The sequence below is a fragment of the Salmo salar genome, chromosome 26 (assembly GCF_965601325.2).
Source record: "Salmo salar chromosome 26, fSalSal1, whole genome shotgun sequence".
Lineage (NCBI taxonomy): Eukaryota > Metazoa > Chordata > Actinopteri > Salmoniformes > Salmonidae > Salmo > Salmo salar.
In genome coordinates this window covers 42,103,216-42,129,784 of record NC_138316.1, presented here as the reverse complement: position 1 = coordinate 42,129,784, position 26,569 = coordinate 42,103,216, and the positions used below count along the sequence as shown (strand labels likewise).

The 26,569-nt window shown below is 42.7% G+C and overlaps 1 protein-coding gene across 1 annotated transcript in view; it reads left to right on the top strand.

Annotated features, from left to right (window-relative positions):
* LOC106592618 (A disintegrin and metalloproteinase with thrombospondin motifs 7) overlaps positions 1–26,569 on the top strand; it is a 168,529-nt gene that overhangs the window by 81,864 nt on the left and 60,096 nt on the right. The window contains exons 13-16 of the mRNA XM_082969738.1: positions 3,677–3,810; positions 6,654–6,774; positions 10,411–10,655; positions 22,690–22,837. Coding sequence (XP_082825864.1) covers positions 3,677–3,810; positions 6,654–6,774; positions 10,411–10,655; positions 22,690–22,837 — 648 coding nt within the window. The remainder of the gene's footprint in view (positions 1–3,676; positions 3,811–6,653; positions 6,775–10,410; positions 10,656–22,689; positions 22,838–26,569) is intronic.

The following is a 26,569-nucleotide window of genomic DNA, read 5'->3' as shown; positions in this document are numbered from 1 at the left end:
TAGACGAAAAGTTAAAAAGTTCCATTACCGTTTGTAGAAAAATGTCAAACGATGTTTACAATCAATCTTTAGGGTATTTTGTAACGTAAAATTGCAATCATTTTCCAACCGGACAATAGGTATTCATCCCAGAAGAAAAAGAACGAACAGCGAGCTCACGAGACACCTGTCCTCAGACTGGCCACTGATTGACTGAGCCACAATTTTCTGCCCGGTAACAGGAGACGGATGAAACCAGTTTCTAAAGATTGTTGACAGCCAATGGAAGCCTTAGGAAGTGCAACGTGAACCCTATGTCACTGTAGTTTCTCAAGGGATTCAAAAGAAGAACTACAATTCTCATTTCTCCCACTTCCTGGTTCAATTTTTGTCAGGTTTTTGCCTGCCATATGAGTTCTGTTATACTCACAGACACCATTCAAACAGTTTTAGAAACTTCAGAGTGTTTTCTATCCAAATCTACTAATAATATGCATGTTCTATTTTCTGGGCCAGAGTAGTAACCTGTTTAAATTGGGGACATTTTTCATCCGGCCGTGAAAATACTGCCCCCTGGCCCTAAAAGCAGATTAATCCTTTTTCTTTTAATGTTTGGGACTGGAATGTCTATGTGGGCCTTATGAACAATCTACCTCAGAACTGTAACATGCAATAAATTGACTTATTGGACATTATATTTCATCAGCCAAAATGGTGGTAACAATGATAGATGGAATATGAGAATGAATATCGATTTTTGTGAAGTCATTAAATGACAACTTTATAACGAAAACGTTAACTTTAAGAGTTTTCATAATATATACATGATGTTTACATACTGTGCGTTGTGTAGAAAATATCCAGATCAAAGATAATGTTTTTGTAACGATGAACTGTTAATCTAGTTGTCTAAACGAGATCATAGTAAGTTCTAATACCTTGCCTTGTAACTAGATACGCCCCAAGGAACCCAGAGAGCGTGCAATCTGAGGTCTATGACTAGTTGTGACCCCTAGTTGTGACCCCGAGTCGTGACCCCTAGTCGTGATCCCGAAACACAACACGAGGAAGAGGAAAAAGAAACCTCTTAACAATCAATACTACGATTGAGTACTGTATCTAAGAAGGTGAATTCAAGAAGGACCAACCGGTTATTCTCTTCAAGTCATCGGTTGTGTACACGGCCCTCCGACCCAAGCTGGGAGCGTCGACACGGCTGATTAGCCTCCTAAGAAGACCACTCTCACAGAACGAGTGCAAGGAATCAGACAACCAAGAGAAAGGACATTGTGACATCATGTGGACTATCAGAGACATACACCCGCTAACAAAGGAGACGCGGCCATCGAAAGATCAGGGCGTCTGTCACAAAAGTTGCCGTGTTGAATTGACCAAACTGCAGCGGGTATGTGGATACTCATTCTTTTAATGAAATACTCAAAGCATCCACAGGAAAATAAACGATACTCACGACACGAACAGTGTGGCAGGCTAAACAAGCAGTGCTCACAAACACACAGACAAACACACCCTACTAATATAGGACTCCCAATCAAAGGCAACACAACACACCTGCCTTCAATTGGGAGTCCACCCCAATTAACTATACATAGAACAACCCAACCTAGACAGAACATAGACACACATACAAAACACAACTCCCTCTGCCACGCCCTGACCAAAACTTATACACTTACTCCCTCTGCTGGTCAGGACGTGACAGCGTTGGCCAAACCTATCCCACTAAGCGGAACTCGGCCCACGAAGAGATACCCAACGGAGACTTTCAACATGTAAATGCATGCATTATAATTCTGACCCATAAGAGCAGTAGTTCGGGGCAAGGTGTCAGGGTTAAACTAAGCATAGTTTACAAATGTATCCAAGTGTGCTTTTATCTCGTGCACTTTCTCTCTCTCTTTTTCTTTAAATCTCTATCTTGTGTAACACGTGTCATATTGTGTTGGTCCGCTAGGGACCTGTTGCCATTGTATTAAGTTCTAACCAATAATCTAGACTGTTTGTCTATGTGTATCTTATGTTATCATTTAGCTTGTTAGTAAATAAATGATCAACTCAATTTGTGCAGTACGGAATGATTTAGTGAGACCCGGTTTGTGCAGATTTGTGAATTATGCGACGTTCAGAATGAGACTGAGGAAATTAATTAGTTAGTGACTGCTATGAAATCGATAGTCTGATAATCTTTGAGTGAATTTGGGAAACGGTAACTCATTAAACAAACTTTTCCTGTGGTGCCCAAGGTTACTGAGTTAATGGTTACAGGATTAGTTTATTAGTGTAATTATAAACATAGTTAATGATTCGATAAATAGCATGGCATCACATTAATGATAAATACGTCACAAGTTTTTAGTTGTTCTTGTAAATTAGTAAAATGTGTAAAAAACTGTTTTTGCTTTGTCATTATGGGGTATTGTGTATAGATTGATGAAGGAAAAAACTATTTAATCCATTTTAGAATAAGGCTGTGACGTAACAAAATGTGGAAGAAGTCATGGGGTCTGAATACTTTCTGAAAGCACTGTATAACATTGAGTTTGTCCCAAAAATGAAATCAAAAGAAAGTATTTTTGATGTGCCTGTCCTATATCTGTGAGATTTAAGAAGGCTCCAAAAAATATAAAAAAGGTACAGTGGAATTACCTGTATACCTTTTTCGCGGGAATGCCTTATTTACTTGAGGGGAAAAAACAATCAATTATAGAATAAGGCTGTAATACTAACTATGACCTAACTGACAAGCTAACTATTACCCAACTGACAAGCTAACTGTTACCCAACTGACAAGTTAACTGTTACCCAACTGACAAGCTAACCGTTACCCAACTGACAAGCTAACCGTTACCCAACTGACAAGCTAACCGTTACCCAACTGACAAGCTAACTGTTACCCATCTGACAAGCTAACCGTTACCCAACTGACAAGCTAACCGTTACCCAACTGACAAGCTAACTATTACCCAACTGACAAGCTAACCGTTACCCAACTGACAAGCTAACCGTTACCCAACTGACAAGCTAACTGTTACCCAACTGACAAGCTAACTGTTACCCAACTGACAAGCTAACCGTTACCCAACTGACAAGCTAACCGTTACCCAACTGACAAGCTAACCGTTACCCAACTGACAAGCTAACCGTTACCCAACTGACAAGCTAACCGTTACCCAACTGACAAGCTAACCATTACCCAACTGACAAGCTAACTGTTACCCAACTGACAAGCTAACCGTTACCCAACTGACAAGCTAACCGTTACCCAACTGACAAGCTAACTGTTACCCAACTGACAAGCTAACTGTTACCCAACTGACAAGCTAACCGTTACCCAACTGACAAGCTAACCGTTACCCAACTGACAAGCTAACCGTTACCCAACTGACAAGCTAACCGTTACCCAACTGACAAGCTAACCGTTACCCAACTGACACGCTAACCGTTACCCAACTGACAAGCTAACCGTTACCCAACTGACAAGCTAACCGTTACCCAACTGACGTGCTAACCGTTACCCAACTGATTACATACAGTAACAAATGACATAATGCTGCTTGGTCATGTTATGGTCATGCTTAGGACAGCTTTGGTTGTCTTAATGCCAGATACAGCCCTAAAGCAAAGTGATACCTTGTCCCTAAAGTAAGGTGACACCTAACCTGTTTGTGTTTGCCAGTGAACCCCTGCGAGCTGCACTGCCGCCCTCTGAACGAGTACTTCTCAGAGAAGATGCTGGACGCTGTCATTGACGGGACCCAGTGCTACGAGGGCAGCTTGAGCCGAGACATGTGTGTTAACGGCATCTGCAAGGTAGCGGCAACCTTGTCCCCAGAAATCTCTCTTCTTCTCTCTCTCTCTCTACTCAAATTACCATTCCCTCATAAAGTCTAAGCTGAGTAAACTTTATTTTTTAAGCTCCCCTTGTTGACGCGCTTCTCCTGGTCTCAACATTGTGTTCAGGGATGTCATTTGAAATGCACTTTGTTTAGTCAGGCTGCTGCTTGTTTTCTTGGCAGAATCATGTTGGGACGTTTTTACATTCTGAATGAAAATGAGTGTGCTGTTCGAGTAAGTCATTATCTTGCATAATACAGTCTTACTGTTGTCCAATATCTTCATCCAAAATGTCACACTGTGCTCTAAGGTCTGATTGGACCAAGAGAATAATGATACATTTTACCCGGGATGCATCGTTTGATGAATTGATGTACTGTAGTGGGGACGCATTTTGTTGTCGTGACCCCAGTTGAGCCATTCTGTTTAAAAGCTGGCTTTGTTTAATTGGTTTTGGCTGAAAGCAGTTAAATATTTAGACTGTTTATAAGCCAGTCAAATATTAATGTTAGAATCTATGATTTTAGCCTTTTATCTTGTTGTTTCATTTACATCTTCAAACAAGACCAACAGTGTGACCCTGGTCTTTGGTTTCCATGGTTTCCACTCATGTCCAAGACATGGGTCGTGTTCCCCTGCTCAGACGTTGCATACATCAACCAATGATTGCGTGCCATGTCAACGACTGTGCCGTTGGACACCAGATTGCTTTAATTAACATGTGATGTGGTTAACTGATACGTAAAATACCTATCCAGGCATCGTAAGACCTGGCAGGCATCAGCAACACCTGAGCAGAGGAACGTGCTCATTATCTAAGGACTGGAAGATGAGGGATTTAGAGTTCACAATGCCACTGAGGTTAAAGGGAAGGATCACCTCAGGTTAAAGGGATAGTTTCATTTGTGAATCATCACTCCAGAGGGATAGTTCACACTAAAACAAAGTTTGTCCGATGTTTTCATACAGCACAAAGTCATCTGAAGTTTAGCTCCGTTCCACACCATCTGTTGTAAAGATCTGGCTAGGCTATATGCAACAGGATAAATCAGCAGGGCTCAGTTTCACCGAAGCTACTGAAACAATGAGCAATTGCACATTCGTCAAACTCATTCCACAGAGGGCCGAGTATCTGCGGGTTTTCGCTCCTCCCTTGTACTTTATTGATGAGTTAAGGTCACTGATTAGTAAAGAACTCCCCTCAGCTGTTTGTCTAGTTCCTAATTGAAAGGGAAAACCAAAAACCCGCAGACACTAAGCCCTCCATGGAATGAGTTTGACACCCCTGAGCTATTGGAACCTCTATGTTTCACAGTATACACAGTGGAGGCTGCTGAGGGGAGGAAGGCTCATAATAACGTCTGGAACGGAGCAAATGGAATGGCATCAAACACATGGAAACCATGTGTTTGGTGGATTTCATACCATTCCACCAATTCTGCTCCAGCCATTACCACGAGCCCGTCCTCCCCCAATTAAGGTACCACTAACCTCCTATGATACACAACAAATGACACGTAGATCACGTTTGAGCTATGGAAATGTTTGTCAAACATTGTTTTTAAGGTGAACTATTCCTCTGTTGACAAATGCTCATTCCTGAGTCCTGTCACTCTACAGGAGATCATAGAGCCTTGTGCTCAAAAGTTTCCCTCACTTTTAATTTTTACGTGTCAGACAGGTGACATTAGTTTTCTGCATCACCTCAGACAACAATCATTTTTCATGATCTCCATTTTTTATTTTGACCACATTCTTTCCACACAACGTTATTATAGTACATACTATGCTTAATTTTGGAAAATACACGTTAATATTTGACTTGCAAGGTGGACGTATTGATGGATAAAGTCATTATCTCCCAAAATAGTCTCACTCTTGTCCAATATCTTCATCCAAACTTTCAGACTGGGCTCTATGCTCTGACTGGACGTAGAAACGAATTTGGATGACTTCATTGGGCGAGGATCACATTTTGTTGTCGTGACCCCAGTTGAGACGTTCTTTTTAAATGCTGGCTTTGTTTAATTGGTTTTGGCTGAAAGCAGTTAAATATTTAGTCTGTTTATAAACCAGTCAAATATTGATGTTAGGATCCAACTGAGAATTTGAATATAGAACGTTTCTCTGATAAGTTTTCATTTTGTCCATATTCTTTCCAAATAACATAGGTATAGTAGATGGATAATTTGGTGACTAGATGTAGTGGGGACACATGTGGTTGTGATAACCCCAGTTATCAAATGCTAATTCCTGAGTCCTATCACGCTACAGGAGATTGTCCTGCCTTGTGCTCATTGCTTATTGCTACCTTAGCATTTTTTCTTTGTTTGTTGTTCATTTTCTGCATCACCTCAGACAACACTCATTTTTCATTATCTCAGGGACTTTACAGAGTAAATGGGGAGATGATTATCTTGCAGAACTGTGAATTTGAATATAGAAAGTTTCTCTTATAAATGTTCATTTTGTCCACATTATTTTCACAACATTATTATAGTACTCACTATGAGTATTTTTTTTAAAAAGACCAATTGTGAATATTTTGCTGCAAAGTGGACGTATTGATGGATACTTTTGTTTCAGTGCAAGCACATTATTTTGTCCTCAAACTATCTTAATGTGATTCCGTTGAACCCTGAAGATTGAACCCAAACACGTACTGATGTCCTAAAATGGACACCATACAGTGTAATGCGTGGCATCCATTTTAGGTTATCCTTAATTCTCTGCGGAAGGCCTGTCAATCTTCTCTGCTGTCAGTTCCATCGTTATGTAGTATGAATCGGCAGGTTCTTGCTTTGTTTTGATCTTTTCAGAATGTGGGGTGTGACTATGAGATTGACTCCAACGCGGTGGAGGATCGCTGTGGGGTTTGCCATGGCAACGGGTCTACTTGTGAGACTGTGAAGAAGACCTTTAAGGAGAGCGAAGGGCTTGGTATGCTACTCTCTGCACTTAAAGTGGCCCTCCAGTCTCCTTTTTCACCTCATTTAACTCCTGATTTACTTAACAAAAGCCACATCCCAATAGGTGGTCAAGGTTCTGTATGCCGTGACATAGCACATTTTACCCTTTGGTGTTTACTTTACTGTATTTATACTTGAGATACCACCTTTTCTACAGTGAAAGTATTTTAAAAAAATCACTGGAGAACGTCTACTGATATACAGTGAGGGAAAAACGTATTTGATCCCGTGCTGATTTTGTACGTTTGCCCACTGACAAAGAAATTATCAGTCTATCATTTTAATGGTAGGTTTATTTGAACAGTGAGAGACAGAATAACAACAAAAGAATCCAGAAAAACGCATGTCAAAACTGTTATAAATTGATTTGCATTTTAATGAGGGAAATAAGTATTTGACCCCCTCTCAATCAGAAAGAATTCTGGCTCCCAGGTGTCTTTTATATAGGTAACGAGCTGAGATTAGGAGCGCACTCTTAAAGGGAGTGCTCCTAATCTCAGTTTGTTACCTGTATAAAAGAAACCTGTCCACAGAAGCAATCAATCAATCAGATTCCAAACTCTCCACCATGACCAAGACCAAAGAGCTCTCCAAGGATGTCAGGGACAAGATTGTAGACCTACACAAGGCTGGAATGGGCTACAAGACCATCGCCAAGCAGCTTGTGGGACCGGCGGGACGAATTCGTCCCACCTACGTAACATCCACTGCCAGCCTGTGGCGCGATTTTCAAAATCTTCAAAATCCTATTACTTCAATTTCTCAAACATATGACTATTTTACAGCCATTTAAAGATAAGACTCTCGTTAATCTAACCACACTGTCCGATTTCAAAAAGGCTTTACAACGAAAGCAAAACATTAGATTATGTCAGCAGAGTACCAAGCCAGAAATAATCAGACACCCATTTTTCAAGCCAGCATATAATGTCACCAAAACCCAGAAGACAGCTAAATGCAGCACTCACCTTTGATGATCTTCATCAGATGACAACCCTAGGACATTATGTTATACAATACATGCATGTTTTGTTCAATCAAGTTCATATTTATATCAAAAACCAGCTTTTTACATTAGCATGTGACGTTCAGAACTAGCATACCCCCCGCAAACTTACGGGGAATTCGCTAACATTTTACTAAATTACTCACGATAAACGTTCACAAAAAGCATAACAATTATTTTAAGAATTATAGATACAGACCTCCTCTATGCACTCGATATGTCCGATTTTAAAATAGCTTTTTGGTGAAAGCACATTTTGCAATATTCTAAGTATATAGCCCAGGCATCACGGGCTCGCTATTTAGACACCCGGCAAGTTTAGCACTCACCATAATCATATTTACTATTATAAAAATGTCATTACCTTTTGTTGTCTTCGTCAGAATGCACACCCAGGACGTCTACTTCAATAACAAATGTTGGTTTGGTCCAAAATAATCCATCGTTATATCCGAATAGCGGCGTTTTGTTCGTGCGTTCCAGACACTATCCGAAATAGTAAAGAAGTGTCGCGCGCTTGGCGCAATTCCTGACAATAAAATTCAAAGTATTCAATTGCCGTACGTCGAAGCATGTCAACCGCTGTTTAAAATCAATTTTTACGTCATTTTTCTCGTAGAAAAGCGGTAAAATTCCGACAGGGAATCTCCTTTTCGGCAAACAGAGGAAAAAATCCCAAAGGCGGGGGCGGTCGGGGTCACGCGCATAAGCTAGTGTCTCTTGATGGGCCACTTGAGAAAGGCGATAATGTGTTTCAGCCTGGGGCTGGAATGACGACATTCTCTTTTTTCCCGGGCTATGAGAGCCTATGGACGACGTGGGAAGTGTCACGTTAGAGCAGAGATCCTTAGTAAATGATAGAGATGGCAAAGAAGTTCCAGAAATGGTCAGACAGGCCACTTCCTGTAAAGGAATCTCTCAGGTTTTGACCTGCCATTTGAGTTCTGTTATACTCACAGACACCATTCAAACAGTTTTAGAAAATTTAGGGTGTTTTCTATCCATATGTAATAAGTATATGCATATTCTAGTTACTGAGTAGGAGTGGTAACCAGATTAAATCGGGTATGTTTTTTATCCAGCCGTGTCAATGCTGCCCCCTAGCCCTAACAGGCTAAGAAGGTGACAACAGTTGGTGCGATTATTCGCAAATGGAAGAAACACAAAAGAACTGTCAATCTCTCTCGGCCTGGGGCTCCATGCAAGATCTCACCTCGTGGAGTTGCAATGATTATGAGAACGGTGAGGAATCAGCCCAGAACTACACGGGAGGATCTTGTTAATGATCTCAAGGCAGCTGGGACCATAGTCACCAAGAAAACAATTGGTAACACACTACGCCGTGAAGGACTGAAATCCTGCAGCGCCCGCAAGGTCCCCCTGCTCAAGAAAGCACATATACATGCCCGTCTGAAGTTTGCCAATGAACATCTGAATGATTCAGAGGACAACTGGGTGAAAGTGTTGTGGTCAGATGAGACCAAAATGGAGCTCTTTGGCATCAACTCAACTCGCCGTGTTTGGAGGAGGAGGAATGCTGCCTATGACCCCAAGAACACCATCCCCAACGTCAAACATGGAGGTGGAAACATTACGCTTTGGTGGTGTTTTTCTGCTAAGGGGACGGGACAACGGGGCCATGTACCGTCAAATCTTGGGTGGGAACCTCCTTCCCTCCGCCAGGGCATTGAAAATGGGTCGTGAATGGGTATTCCAGCATGACAATGACCCAAAACACACGGCCAAGGCAACAAAGGAGTGGCTTCAGAAGAAGCACATTAAGGTCCTTGAGTGGCCTAGCCAGTCTCCAGACCTTAATCCCATAGAAAATCTGTGGAGGGAGCTGAAGGTTTGAGTTACCAAACATCAACCTCGAAACCTTAATGACTTGGAGAAGATCTGCAAAGAGGAGTGGGACAAAATCCCTCCTGAGATGTGTGCAAACCTGGTGGCCAACTACAAGAAACGTCTGACCTCTTTGATTGCCAACAAGGGTTTTGCCACCAAGTACTAAGTCATGTTTTGCAGAGGGGTCAAATACTTATTTCCCTCGTTAAAATGCAAATCAATTTATAACATTTTTGACGTGTTTTTCTAGATTTTTTTGTTATTCTGTCTCACTGTTCAAATAAACCTACCATTAAAATTATAGACTAATCATTTCTTTATCAGTGGGCAAACGTACAAAATCAGCTCTCCTCACCCCAATCAAAACCTTAACCATTATGAGATAAACATTCAGACTGACTCTGAAACAGGTTTTAAAGTGATAGACAGTGTACTGTACACTGGGTATTGTTGTCAGCGTCCCATAGCTTGGTTTGAGCTGTCAGTTTGAATGTGAACTAGGTCATGTACTGCATCTGTGTTTGGTGGTACAGTATTATATTCCCATTATATTCCCATAGACTTCAAAGCACAAGTCTGACATCAGTCACTTTTTGTGGAGGTATTAAGAAGGTATCAAGCTGGGTGGATTACAAGACAATAAACTAGGTCAAATTGAAAAGGAGAAAAGTAAAGTTTCAGTAGAAGTGTACTGAGGGTAGTAGAGATGGAAGTTGAACAGCCCGTCTTGACTGGACCCTTTCTGTCTCCCAGGGTATGTGGACATTGGGCTGATTCCAGAGGGGGCTCGGGACATTCGCATCGAGGAGGTGGCTGAGGCTGGGAATTTCTTGGCTCTCCGGAGTGACGACCCCGGCAAGTACTTCCTGAATGGCGGTTGGACTATCCAATGGAATGGGGAATACAAGGCAGCGGGGACGGTGTTCACCTATGAGAGGACAGGCCAACTGGAGAACTTGACCTCCCCTGGACCAACCCTAGAGCCAGTGTGGATACAGGTTGGATCACATGCGCGTGCACCACACACACACACACACACACACACACACACACACACACACACACACACACACACACACACACACACACACACACACACACACACACACACACACACACACACACACACACACACACAGCATGTGCCAAATACTCCGAATTGTCGTTTAACAGGCATTGCATGGTTTGTTTATCTAAAATACCTTCCACTTGAGAGATGTAATCCAGGAAAAGCAACACGTAAACAGACAAAATGTTCACTTACACATATTTAATTTGTTTTATTCAACTTTAATCAAACCGGGACATCTCTTTTCAATTAAACTCTATTTTGCATGATCGGCTCTGTGGTTCTAGTTTCATGGAGATCTAAGACGTTGTTGGCTTTTGATTAGAAGTCATTATTCCCTAACAGGGTTTGGTTGTTCAGGCAGTGTAGGTGTTTACACTGAGCTACAGTAATTATTCCCTAACAGGGTTTGGTTGTTCAGGCAGTGTAGGTGTTTACACTGAGCTACAGTAATTATTCCCTAACAGGGTTTGGTTGTTCAGGCAGTGTAGGTGTTTACACTGAGCTACAGTAATTATTCCCTAACAGGGTTTGGTTGTTCAGGCAGTGTAGGTGTTTACACTGAGCTACAGTAATTATTCCCTAACAGGGTTTGGTTGTTCAGGCAGTGTAGGTGTTTACACTGAGCTACAGTAATTATTCCCTAACAGGGTTTGGTTGTTCAGGCAGTGTAGGTGTTTACACTGAGCTACAGTAATTATTCCCTAACAGGGTTTGGTTGTTCAGGCAGTGTAGGTGTTTACACTGAGCTACAGTAATTATTCCCTAACAGGGTTTGGTTGTTCAGGCAGTGTAGGTGTTTACACTGAGCTACAGTAATTATTCCCTAACAGGGTTTGGTTGTTCAGGCAGTGTAGGTGTTTACACTGAGCTACAGTAATTATTCCCTAACAGGGTTTGGTTGTTCAGGCAGTGTAGGTGTTTACACTGAGCTACAGTAATTATTCCCTAACAGGGTTTGGTTGTTCAGGCAGTGTAGGTGTTTACACTGAGCTACAGTAATTATTCCCTAACAGGGTTTGGTTGTTCAGGCAGTGTAGGTGTTTACACTGAGCTACAGTAATTATTCCCTAACAGGGTTTGGTTGTTCAGGCAGTGTAGGTGTTTACACTGAGCTACAGTAATTATTCCCTAACAGGGTTTGGTTGTTCAGGCAGTGTAGGTGTTTACACTGAGCTACAGTAATTATTCCCTAACAGGGTTTGGTTGTTCAGGCAGTGTAGGTGTTTACACTGAGCTACAGTAATTATTCCCTAACAGGGTTTGGTTGTTCAGGCAGTGTAGGTGTTTACACTGAGCTACAGTAATTATTCCCTAACAGGGTTTGGTTGTTCAGGCAGTGTAGGTGTTTACACTGAGCTACAGTAATTATTCCCTAACAGGGTTTGGTTGTTCAGGCAGTGTAGGTGTTTACACTGAGCTACAGTAATTATTCCCTAACAGGGTTTGGTTGTTCAGGCAGTGTAGGTGTTTACACTGAGCTACAGTAATTATTCCCTAACAGGGTTTGGTTGTTCAGGCAGTGTAGGTGTTTACACTGAGCTACAGTAATTATTCCCTAACAGGGTTTGGTTGTTCAGGCAGTGTAGGTGTTTACACTGAGCTACAGTAATTATTCCCTAACAGGGTTTGGTTGTTCAGGCAGTGTAGGTGTTTACACTGAGCTACAGTAATTATTCCCTAACAGGGTTTGGTTGTTCAGGCAGTGTAGGTGTTTACACTGAGCTACAGTAATGAAATAAATGTATCTTATTTTAAAGGCTGTGTCATTTCAAAGACTTTAACCCTGCTGTGCCAACCTGTGCAAAACTAAGGGTACAGTTTCCAATAATTGTTTGTTGTTGACCTTGAGAGAATCCACTTTGAATCTGTACAATTCTCATCCAGCGGGAATTCCTTTGTGTTATGTCTAAAAAAGAGAAGGGTTTTTTGGTCGAAGCCATATCGTTTTGAACGGTGGTGCTGTATTCTATCCTCTCTGTCATTACAAATTCCCCCCATGTACAGTAAATGAATTCACAGCTACACCCGTACAAATGCATCACAACAACTGAACAACAATCTCAATGCCTGTTTTTACACTTTAAAGTAGCTGACGGCCCAGTGAAAATCTCACTATTAACTCCTATCTGTTAACTCATATCTACATAATGTTGTTGACTCGTCCTGTACTCTTATTTCTGTCAGAAGCATAAATTGGAGAAAAAAGCACTTTAAAAAAAACCATCTCAAACAGACGGTTTCAAAAACGCTGGCGATTTCCTCATAGAACACGTTGTCATCTCCCTGAGGAGAATGAGCTAGCCAATCAGCAGCCTAGAGGAGGATGAGCTAGCCAATCAGCAGCCTAGAGGAGGATGAGCTAGACAATCAGTTTTCTACTTGCATTAATATTTTTAATGAGCGGTATACGCCCACACCATTCTGCTGTTGGGGTACGCCCACACCAGGCCAGGTGGTGGAGGCAGTACCAGGGGGCAGATAAAGGGCTTTGTCCCACTGTGGGGATCTGAAGCCCCCCTAGCCTGGCATGGTGCCCACCGGGGTAGGGGTGGTAGGGGGACAGCTTCTGTCTGTCTGCTGGACCACAGACAGTGGACAGAGAGATGAGTACTGGCACTGATGTCATGTTGACCTCTCCTCTCACTGGCACTGCTGGAGTCTACTAATAGTCTCTCTCTCTCTCTCTCTCTCTCTCTCTCTCTCTCTCTCGCTCTCGCTCTCTTTCTCTCTCTGAGTTGATGCTTAACTTTCTCTCCCTCTCTTTCTCCCTCTCCCTCACACCAAATGAGTGTTTGTGTGGTGGTTTCTCACTGATGTTTCAATGTTTTTGTTATGAACTCTAATGAGACCACCTTGTGTGAGGTAAGTGCACCATGTGTGATGACTTGTAGTTGTTATGTTCTGCAGTAAGTGGAAACCTATAATCAACAAGTGAGAAATTATTGATCATGTGTACGTAACTGTATGACGGTCACACGCAGCGCAGCACTGAAACAACTTAACAATCTACAATGTTATTTCTGAACATTTAGCGATAGAATTCCCTTGCATCTCTATCTCTCTGTGAGGACACAGTGGAAACAGATGATTTCCAAATAATTTAGCCTGTCACAAGGCCCCATGACTCTCTCAGCCAAAATGCTTTTGTTTTGGGACATGTGCCACTCAAATTCAATGTTCCTATCTCCGTCTCCAGAGGAAACATTTTGGAATGCCCTTCAGAGACAAATACTTTTCAAAACAAATATTTGCACTTGTCCAAGTAAAACCCTGTGGAGAGAACAGCTGTTGAGCCAACTCCCCAGGTCCCAGCTTTACCTTTCCATTAGTGTCAACTGTGTCTGCTCACATTCTTTACCCGTCTTGCACAAAGCTCATTCATCCCCTAAGTGTGTCAGCCTGTCCAAACACAGGATCAGGGAAGTGGCAGCTCGGTTGTTAAGTCCTCTCAAATGGACACTACAGTTCATCGTAACAAGCTTCCAGTGACACACAGAAAAGTCAATGACTTGAGGGAAGGGCGAAGGAGGTGTCAAAAAGAGTGCTCAAAGGGCAAACACGTAACCATGGTGTTTGGAATTAGACATTGTTTGCTGAGCGTTGATAGATATTGGAGATGAGGAGCGTTCCCTATGGAACTGGATTCCACAGCGTTCTTCAGGTGTTTGTCTCCAGGACCTCATGTTGGAGGTGGTGATGGAGGGGCTGGCGTGGATGGGCTTTGTATGTCCCATTTGACCACTTTACCCCATGTGTCTCACTTGAAGTGGCACTCAGTCTGTCATGTTTCAGGTATCACTAGGGAGGTAAGGTGTCTGGTAGATTGGACACATTTACCATGGCGTTTGGGGGCAACTGGAGAAATATTTTTATAAACCTTGGCAACACGTTGTACAGAGAAAACACATTTGCATTTCACTTAGACAAGGATGTTCATTAAATATTGAGCGATATCACAGCCAAGTGTAAACACTCTTTAAAATCAGATAAGATAATAATATCACACTCCACTTTCTGCCAGTCTTGCTTGTCTGAGCTTGATCTACTTACTGTACTAGCATAAGATGGAAGACAAATTAATTAGTTTCACAAACGTAGTCCATACGCCAAGTACCCACAAATTAATATCCATGACCTTTTGATGGTGGAAGACAATGTACTGGATTGAAAATGTGCTGTGATTATATTCGAATACATGCAACTCATGACTAATTGAGTATTCCTTTTGGCTTGTTGATAGCATATGCCTTAGTAACGGCTTACGGAATAATTTGTTATATCAGTGGGCTTTATATAGAATTGTCAGTGTATCAGTTTGTCCCATGAGAACCCGCTTTGATGTCAGTTTTGGGAAAAAGCTAAAGAAGATTTATATTGTTCAATCAAATATTGCTTTCTTGTTTCCCAGTTTGCCTGAAGTGAGCTTCAATCCTCTCACTAGAGCTGATTCTAATAACAATGATTTGAATCAGCACCAAGACATTGACAGTAAAAACAAAGATGAATTGTGTGGAGCCATAACATTTTGTTCTGTGCTGTCACTGTGAATGACAAATGACAGTTCTTTGGGAAAATCATTTGTCATAGGCAAGCGCATATCTTGACAGCCACTGTCTCAAATTCTGTTTAGTCTGCGTCATGTAATTATTTATCCCACGTAGAAGAGATATCCTGGCCAGTGTTTCACTTCTAACTCTGTATAAAATTGTCAAACTCACTGTGACATGACTTGATTGTCAGGCATAACACTTTGTGCTTTGACTTTGTCATGTTTGCCGCATTCCAATATGATTCCTGAAGTCCACGTAGTTATTTCACCGTGATCCAATAACAGATTTCACAACCTAAACTAAAATCTAGACTGTGGAGATCTACATGTAGAGATTTACAGCATACAGAGTGCTACAGAGTTACCATGGTAACATCATTCATACACTGCAACATAATTCTGTGGGCTATTCTTTTTAATGCTGCGGTTGTCAATGCTTTCAGTAGATTTGAATGATCCAATCAGACACGAGGCATCTGTGAAAGTGGAGGCCAGAATTTAGGGTTTCATCTGGCCTGAAAACAAATGTGCTTGTTCCAGCTACTAACACGACAGTGACAGTGAAATTAGCAAAGATATTGTTGTTCTTTTTCCACAAAAATAGCAACTTCTTGTACTCATTCTCTATTGTATTTCACATTGTACTCGAATGTCTTCCCAGAGACCACAATGTTCAACATTGTGTAATTGATCACCTATTTGTAATGTTAAACAAAGGCTTATTAGATTAGTTGCCAGGAGCCCTTCTCCATGGCAGGGGTCTCCAACAGGTCGATGGTGAGCTACCAGTAGCTCGCAGCCCACCTATGAGTAGCTTGCCGAACAATTCTGAAAGTACATGCAATTTTCATATCCAGCTACTGTACTGTTACAGGTTTTGATTTTTCCATTTATATTTTGAGGTAGCTCGTTAGCACTTAGGGTGCCCTGATTGGGGTCACCTCGTTAGTAAGTATGTGTTACACCTGTGCTGGTTTGTCCATCTTGTTAGTGGGAAGGTGTTTCACCTGTGCTAGCCCAGGTGATATTTAAGAGAGTTTGAAAGAAGCCTGAGTGTTGTTTGTTTTGCTCCATATTCTTTTGACTCCCTATTCTAAGTTGTTGTAGGTTTTTCTTTTAGTCTGAGGCAAACCTAGTGGGCATCCATGGTGGGTGTCTGTTAGTCTGAGGTTAACCTAGTGGGTGTCCATGGTGGGTGTCTGTTAGAACCGCTTACTAGTGGCTTTGCCAACTTTCAGTGGTCACCCACATGGGTGCCTTTCAGAACCCCTTACTAGCAGTGGTGTAAAGTACTTAAGTAAAAATACTTGAAAGTACTACTTAAGTAGTTTTTTTGGAGTATCTGTATATTTTTTACATCTTTTACTTCACTACATTCCTTAAGAAAATGATGTACCTTTTTACTCCATACATTTTCCCTGACCTCCAAAAGTATTTGTTACATTTTGAATGCTTAGCAGGACAGGAAAATGGTTCAATTCACACACTCAAGAGAACATCCCTGGTCATCCCTACTGCCTCTTATCTGGTGGACTCACTAAACACAAATGCTTCATTTGTAAATAATGTCTGAGTGTTGAAATGTGCCCCACACTATCCGTAAATGTAAAAAAACAAGAAGACAATTGTGCCATCTGGTTTGCTTTATATAAGGAATTTTAAATGATTTATACTTGTACGTTTACTTTTGTTACTTAAGTACATTTTAGTAATTATATTTACTTTTAATACTTAAGTATGTTTAAAACCAAATACTTTTAGCCTTTTACTCAAGTAGTATTTTACTGGGTGACTTTCACTTTTACTTGAGTAACTTTCTATTAAGGTATCTTTACTTTTACTCAAGTATGACAATTGGGAATTTTTTCCACCACTGCCGAGTGTGCACCCACATGGGTGTCTTTTTTTATTATTGACTATTCAATCACTATTCTGAATGGCAGTGAAGGCAATTATTTGTTTATTTTAATTTTATTTCACCTTTATTTAACCAGGTAGGCCAGTTGAGAACAGTTCTCATTTACAACTGCGACCTGGCCAAGATAAAGCAAAGCAGTGCGACACAAACAACAACACAGAGTTACACATGGAATAAACAAACACATAGTCAATAACACAATAGAAAAGTCTATATACAGTGTGTGCAAATGAGGTAAGATTAGTGAGGTAAGGCAATAAATAGGCCGTAGTGGCAAAGTAATTAAAATTTAACAATTAAACACTGGAGTGATAGATGTGCAAGTAGAGATACTGGGGTGCAAAGGAGAAAAAAAATATATAACAATATGGGGATGAGGTAGTTGGATGGGCTTAAAGTTAGAGAGGGAGATGTGAGTCTCCAGCTTCAGTTATTTTTGCAATTCGTTCCAGTCATTGGCAGCAAAGAACTGGAAGGAAAGGCGGCCAAATGAGGAATTGGCTTTGGGGGTGACCAGTGAGATATACCTGCTGGAGCGCGTGCTACGGGTGGGTGTTGCTATGGTGACCAGTGAGCTGAGATAAGGCGGGGCTTTACCTAGCAAAGCCTTATAGATGACCTGGAGCCAGTGGGTTTGGCGACGAATATGAAGCAAGGACCAGCCAACGAGAGCATACAGGTCGCAGTGGTGGGTAGTATATGGGGCGTTGGATGGCACTGTGATAGACTGCATCCAATTTTCTGTGTAGAGTGTTGGAGGCTATTTTGTAAATGACATCGCCGAAGTCAAGGATCGGTAGGATAGTCAGTTTTATGAGGGTATTTTTGGCAGCATGAGTGAAGGATGCTTTGTTGCGAAATAGGAAGCCGATTCTAGATTAAATTTGGATTGGAGATGCTTAATGTGAGTCTGGAAGGAGAGTTTATAGTCTAACCAGACACCTAGGTATTTGTAGTTGTCCACATATTCTAAGTCAGAACCGTCCAGAGTAGTGATGCTGGACTGGCAGGCAGATGCGGGCAGCAATCGCTTGAAGACCATGCATTTAGTTTTACTTGCATTTAAGAGAAGTTGGAGGCGAGTTGTATGGCATTGAAGCTTGTCAGGTTAGTTAACACAGTGTCCAAAGAAGGGCCAGAAGTATACAGAATGGTGTCGTCTGCGTAGAGGTGGATCAGAGAATCACCAGCAGCAAGAGCGACATCATTGATGTATACAGAGAAAAGAGTCGGCTCGAGAATTGAACCCTGTGGCACCCCCATAGAGACTGCCTGAGGAACGGACAACGGGCCCTCTGATTTGACACATTGAACTCTATCAGAGAAGTAGTTGGTGAACCAGGCGAGGCAGTCATTTGAGAAACCAAGGCTGTTGAGTCTGCCGATAAGGATGTGGTGATTGACAGAGTCGGAAGCCTTAGAACCCCTTACTAGTGGCTTTGCCAACTTTTAGTGGGCACAAACATGGGTGTCTTTCAGAACCTAAAGGCTACCTAAATTCTATCAGCATATTGATTGCAGCATCCGCTCGGGCAATACACTGAACTATTGCTACTCTGACTTCTGCGATGCATACAAGGCCCTCCCCCGCCATCCCTTCGGCAAATCCGACCACGACTCCATCTTGCTTCTACCGTCCTATAGGCAGAAACTCAAACAGGATGTACCCTTGACTAGAACCGTTCAACACTGGTCTGACCAATCGGAATCCACGCTTCAAGATTGTTTTGATCACGTGGACTGGGAAATGTTCCAGGCAGCCTCAGAGAATGACATTGATCTATACGTTGACTAGGTGAGTGAGTTTATAAGGAAGTGCATTGGAGATTTTGTACCCACTGTGACTATCAAAACCTACCCTAACCAAAATCCATGGATGGATGGTGTCTTTCGCGCAAAACTGAAAGCGCGAACCCCTGCATTTAACCATGGAAAGAGGACTGGGAATATGGCCGAATATAAACAGTGTAGTTATTCCCTCCGCAAGGCAATCAAACAAGCGAAATGTCGGTATAGGGACAAAGTGAAGTCGCAATTCAATGGCTCAGACACGAGACGTATGTGGCAGGGTCTACAGGCAATTACGGACATCAAAAGGAAAACCAGCCAACGTGTTAACCCTCGCAAGGCTGCTGGCCCAGAGGGCATCCCTAGCCACGTCCTCAGAGCATGTGCAGACCAGCTGGCTGGTGTGTTTACGGACATATTCAATCGCGCCCTATCCCAGTCTGCTGTTCCCACATGCTTCAAGATGGCGACAATTGTTCCCGTACCCAAGAAGGCAAAGGTAACTGAACTAAATGACTATCACCCCGTAGCACTCAATTTTGTCATCATGAAGTGCTTTGAGAGACTAGTCAAGGATCATGTCACCTCCACCTTACCTGCCACCCTAGACCCAGTTCAGTTTGCATACCGCCCTAACAGGTCCACAGACGATGCAATTACTATCACACTGCACACTGCCCTATCCCATCTGGACAAGAGGAATACCTATGTAAGAAAGCTGTTCATTGACTATAGCTCAGCATTCAACACCATAGTACCCTCCAAGCTCATCATTAAGCTGGAGGCCCTGGGTCTCATCCCTGCCCTGTGCAATTGGGTCCAGGTCTTTCAGACGGGCCGCCCCAGGTGGTGAAGGTAGGAAACATCTCCACTTCGCTGACCCTCAACACTGGGGCCCCACAAGGGTGCATGCTCAGCCCCCTCCTGTACTCTCTGTTCACCCATGACTGTGTGGCCAGGCACGCCTCCAACTCAATCATCAAGTCGGCAGACAACACAACAGTAGTGGGCTTGATTACCAACAACGATAAGACAGCCTACAAGGAGGAGGTGAGTGCACAGGAAAACAACCTCTCACTCAACGTCAACAAAACAAAGGAGATGATCGTGGACTTCAGGGAACAGCAGTGGAGAAGGTGGAAAGTTTTAAGTTCCTGGGTGTACACATCACAGACAAACTGAAATGGTCCACCCACACAACCCTGACAAACTTTTACAGATGCACAATTGAGAGCATCCTGTTGGGCTGTATCACCGCCTGGCATGGCAACTGCACCGCCCACAACCGCAAGGCTCTCCAGAGGGTGGTGCGGTCTGCACAACGCATCACCGGGGGCAAACTACCTGCCCTCCAGGACACCTACTGCACCCGATATCACAGGAAGGCCAAAAAGATCATCAAGGACAACAACCACCCAAGCCATTGCCTGTCAATACTGCTACCATCCAGAAGGCAAGGTCAGTACAGGTGCATCAATTTTGTGGTATCCAATTGGTAGTTACAGTCTTGTCTCATCGCTGCAGCTCCTGTACGGACTCGGGAGAGGCGAAGGTCAAGAGCCGCGTGTCCTCCATAACATAACCCAACCAAGCCGCACTGCTTCTTGACACAATGCCCACTTAACCCGGAAGCCAGCCGCACCAATGTGTCGGAGGAAACACCTTACACCTGGCGACCGTGTCAGCATGCACTGCGCCCGGTCCGCCACAGGAGTCGCTAGTGCGCGATGGGACAAGGACATCCCTGCCGACCAAACCCTCCCCTAACCCGGAAGACGCTGGGCCAATTGTGCGTCACCCCATGCGTCTGCCGGTTGCGGCCGGTTGCGACAGAGCCTTGACTTGAACCTAGAATCTCTAGTGCCACAGCTAGCAATGCGATGCAGTGCCTTAGACCAGTGCGGCACTCGGGAGGCCCCATCCCTTTAGATTTGTGTGTATTAGGTAGTTGTTGGGGAATTGTTAGATTACTTGTTAGATATTACTGCACTGTCGGAACTAGAAGCACAAGCAGTTCGCTACACTCGCATTAACATCTGCTAACCATGTGTATGTGACCAATAACATTTGATTTGAACTTCCTTTGAACCCCTTTCGGTTTTGTTTTGGTTGTCAAAGTGATTTCCTTTGTTAGTTCCCTTTGTTGTGAGTGACATTTGAAGTTTGTCTTGTGGGACCATCACATTGCTATCTAATCAACACAACATTGACATTATCCCATCCCTGGTTAGCCACTATCGTCTTAAAAAGCCAAACCTAACACAGTATCTGTCAGGACATTTTTAACTGAACATAATTTGGGAAAATATAAAACATTATTGGGGGGGAATTGCAGATTTTATAGGGCCCCCGTTAGTTGTTTATTAACCATTATTTTATCAGGTATATTGACAGAAAACAGTGAGCTACTTTCGCTTGTACACTAAGGACCTGGTGAAGAGTTGCAGAGGAGAGAAAAGAAGAATGTTCCTATTTGAAAGCTAGAAAGAATGTATAGCTTGAGACATGTTTCATTTAAAGTAGCTCTCATGCTAGAAAAATTTGGAGAGCCCTGCTCAATGAAGTATGCAACATGAGTTATTGCTTACTGCCTGTGCAAGCTTAGGATACAGGCGGCGTATCACTGGGTATCACAGCCAACAGACTCTGTGCCCTGGCAGTCTCCCGGTGCTGTCCCAAGCTGACCTGTTCTAACTTTACATCCTGTCTGTTTGGATAGCTGAGATCAGCTCTGGGCCTCCCAATGATGCTTGGTCCAGAAATTAAAGTGGAAATTGGTATGTGATTGTGCTGTTGGCTGGAATAGGTGTGTTGACTTGCTGAGAGCCCCAGCACGCGGGTGAGATGGCCATCTGGGAGGAGATACCATCCATGCCCCCCTCCTGTGCGATCATCATCCACAACCCGATCCAATCTCCTAAACACATATTAGCCACACACACCTCAAACCACTAACATGAGCACATTCCACACACTCCCCAAAAGACATGCCCCCCCATACCACTGCACAGCATGACACATACACATAGTACACACACACACACAGTACACACCAAACAACAAACCCTTCAACATCATTCACTTCAAAAAATATGTGATCCGAAGCAGCAATGGCTTGTTGACTGTTTGACCTTTTAGTTTGTGTGTTTTGTGCTTTTGTCTGTCTCGTGCTGTCTCGTGCTGTCTTGTGCTGTCTCGTGCTGTCTCGTCTGTCTCATGCTGTCTCGTCTGTCTCATGCTGTCTCGTCTGTCTCATGCTGTCTCGTCTGTCTCATGCTGTCTTGTCTGTCTCATGCTGTCTGTCTGTCTCGTCTGTCTGTCTCGTCTGTCTCATGCTGTCTGTCTCATCTCTCGTGCTGTCTGTCTCGTCTGTCTCGTGCTGTCTGTCTCGTCTCTCGTGCTGTCTCGTCTGTCTCGTTTGTCTCATGCTGTCTGTCTGTCTCGTGCTGTCTGTCTGTCTGGTCTGTCTGTCTCATGCTGTCTGTCTCGTCTATCTCATGCTGTCTGTCTCGTCTCTCGTGCTGTCTGTCTCGTGCTGTCTGTCTCGTGCTGTCTGTCTCGTGCTGTCTGTCTCGTGCTGTCTGTCTGGTCTCTCATGCTGTCTGTCTCATCCTGTCTGTTTCCTGCTGTCTCATGCTGTCGCATGCTGTCTGTTTTCATGCTGTCTCGTCTGTCTCATTCTGATTGATCCTATGTGTTCTACAGCTACTCTTCCAGGAGACCAACCCAGGGGTGCGCTATGAGTACACCATCCATAGAGAGACTCTTCTGGACTCAGACAATGATATCCCTAACCCCGGTTTCTTCTGGAAGTATGGCTCATGGACTGAGTGCAGTGCCACCTGCGGGACAGGTAAGACACCAATAATGGTGGTTGGCTACAATGGATGTTTACCCAGAGATGTAGTTCATTATATCCTACTGGCCTACTGTTTACAACACATCCAGGTTATCATGCATGAGTGGCTTTGCTTAGTCTCTTATGGGTCATGTTACAATGTACTAGATAATTAAAACCTTTACAACGGTTTTGAGCTTTGAACTTACTAAAAGGACATTTTTAAAGACCCAGGTGTGAATCCAACTTTGGTCTTGATTTCTTTATAACGTATATTAGAGGTTAATTGTTGTTTATTACTCTTTTAGTATGAGTCATAACCAAGAACATTACTATTTTAGTGTGAGTCACAACCAACAACATTAAAAGGAATTGTGGTGAAACTATATTTGTGAAATTGGTGGCTCAGTCACTCAGATTGAAAATGGAGTGAAGGATGCCAACAGCATGGAATCCCTGAGTGGAGGATAATGAAGGATGCCAAGAGTATGGAATCCCTGAGTGAAGGATACCAACAGCATGGAATCCCTGAGTGGAGGGTAGTGAAGGATGCCAACGGCATGGAATCCCTGAGTGGAGGGTAGTGAAGGATACCAACAGCATGGAATCCCTGAGTGAAGGATACCAACAGCATGGAATCCCTGAGTGGAGGGTAGTGAAGGATGCCAACGGCATGGAATCCCTGAGTGGAGGATAATGAAGGATGCCAAGAGTATGGAATCCCTGAGTGGAGGATAATGAAGGATACCAACAGCATGGAATCCCTGAGTGGAGGATAATGAAGGATGCCAAGAGTATGGAATCCCTGAGTGGAGGATAATGAAGGATACCAACAGCATGGAATCCCTGAGTGGAGGGTAGTGAAGGATGCCAACAGCATGGAATCCCTGAGTGGAGGATAATGAAGGATGCCAAGAGTATGGAATCCCTGAGTGAAGGATACCAACAGCATGGAATCCCTGAGTGGAGGATAATGAAGGATGCCAACAGCATGGAATCCCTCAGTAGAGGATAGTGAAGGATGCCAATGGCATGGAATCCCTGAGTGGAGGGTAGTGAAGGATGCCAACAGCATGGAATCCCTGAGTGGAGGATAATGAAGGATGCCAAGAGTATGGAATCCCTGAGTGGAGGATACCAACAGCATGGAATCCCTGAGTGGAGGATAATGAAGGATGCCAACAGCATGGAATCCCTGAGTGGAGGATAATGAAGGATGCCAACAGCATGGAATCCCTGAGTGGAGGATAATGAAGGATGCCAAGAGTATGGAATCCCTGAGTGAAGGATACCAACAGCATGGAATCCCTGAGTGGAGGGTAGTGAAGGATGCCAACAGCATGGAATCCCTGAGTGGAGGGTACTGAAGGATGCCAACGACATGGAATCCCTCAGTAGAGGATAGTGAAGGATGCCAACGACATGGAATCCCTGAGTGGAGGGTAGTGAAGGATGCCAACGGCATGGAATCCCTGAGTGGAGGGTAGTGAAGGATGCCAACGGCATGGAATCCCTGAGTGGAGGGTAGTGAAGGATGCCAACGACATGGAATCCCTCAGTAGAGGATAGTGAAGGATGCCAACGACATGGAATCCCTGAGTGGAGGGTAGTGAAGGATGCCAACGGCATGGAATCCCTGAGTGGAGGGTAGTGAAGGATGCCAACGGCATGGAATCCCTGAGTGGAGGGTAGTGAAGGATGCCAACGGCATGGAATCCCTGAGTGGAGGGTATTTCTAATGCAAGGCCTTGTTGAATTTCGTGCCTGATTATCGTTGAGCATGATTCACTCATCACCCTCCGAAGGAAACATTGAGCCCACATGAACCCCTCAAAGATGCAACATAGTCATACTCAGAGGAAAACATTTCCAGCTAATTATTCTGATTTGAGAGTAATTCAACACTGCCTTCCTTAATGGTAAGTTTGAAGTTTAAAAGGATAATTTTGAACGTGTATAAGAGAGCTTTCACCAGGTATTCGAGAATTCCTTACAATGCTTACTGTAGCAGTGAATTTCCACAGGCTATGAGAAAAACGTCTTTCTACCTCAAACAAGCAAGTCTCAAATGGGGTAATTTCGATCCACACAGTAACAACGAGCTTCAATCACTTGACAGAACGTGAAAATCACTGCCACTATTTTTTATGTTATTCTACTGTATTCATTGAACCATCCAGTCATCTTGTTCCATCTACTTTTACAGGAAATACTTTGACAGTTTCTTACATTTAACTAGTCCCTGTGGAACGCATATTTAAAACTTGAAATTGTATAGAATTTTTTGCATATGCAATGATCGACAGCAAAAAACCCTCATTATGTTATTAAAGTTTTCTGAATAATATTACCTGCGTTTTTTTACTTAAACTGGCTTAAGGGTCATGGTTTGATGCAGTTACACATAATTCCATAGTGCAAGGAAAATTGGGTGGAAATGCTTGTCCAGATTGCATTTTATATCATGTCAAAGTTTTCAAAAAGTCTTTGATCTTTTTCTGTGACGTGCTCCTGTATACCTCTATGCGTATTTCTCTTGGGTCTCTAACCTTCTTCAGTTGAACAAGAAAGCAACCACATGATAATCGATTACAAATGGTTTGGATGAGTAAATAATCATATTGTACAGACTATTCTTACGCTAATGATTTGCTATTCAGTAGTTATAAAGTGTCTTCTGGGTCGCAAATCCTGCTGGCCAGAATCAATTATTAATCAGGACAGAATTAATTATTAACTTGTCATTAAAGTCAACCAAAAGGTACTTGAATGTGCTCTCACCGAAATTCTTCAAAGGATGAAATGTTTTTAATCAAGTTGCCCTCATCTGGAATATGATTCTCAAGGATCAAAGGCTGTGTAGTAATTCAGTAATTACATTGACTGTACTGCCTTAAAAAAGACCCTCTCAAATGGAGTGGAAAACTGATTTGCTGCAAGGATTCTATGACTTATGAGAAGTAACCTCTGCATTGCTTATCCCTTTACACTCCTGGGAATTGGCCTGTATGGATAGGGCTACATTGAAATGTTTCTTACAGAAGAAATATGGAACGCATAACCATGGTAACAATGAAAAGGGAACAGTTTGGCATTTATGGGAACATTATTAGACTAAAGGTGAGGACACAACAGTTCACCTAACACAAGACTGAATTCAAACCTTACACTGTTGATTTGATGTGCATTTTAAATTAACTGTACTTTTCCGCCGCATTTGTTCAAAACGAAATCTGAAAATGCTCTGGATACATTCAGTAACATAAGAATATTCTTGGAGAATTTGGGGAAGGTGCAACATAAAACAAAATAATGACAGAAGTTGCATTCAGATGCGTGGTCCGTGGAACATTTTCTTTACAATACAACAAACAGGTTCATTCTGTTCAGGGCAACCCAGGGTATAATTCCATATCATCTTGTAACTGTACATCAAACATAGTGATCATAAATGTTAACACTATATATATATTACATTAGTTTTATGATATGTAAAGTGCACATTTGGAGTCGGAGGTGTTTGGCTTGCTTGTATTTCATTATGATTCTCAACTTTCAAAATACATTGAGTCATCTTAATTTACAGCATTTCCCTCACTCAGACAACAACGACAAACAAAAAAACATAGAGCTGTGAAGCGGAGAGCCTGAGCTCTGATGTCATGTATAGCATGTTACTGTACAGCCACTGAGTTCTAATTTCAGGACTTATTGGTGTCCAAATCTGCCATTTTCAAACCATGTAAA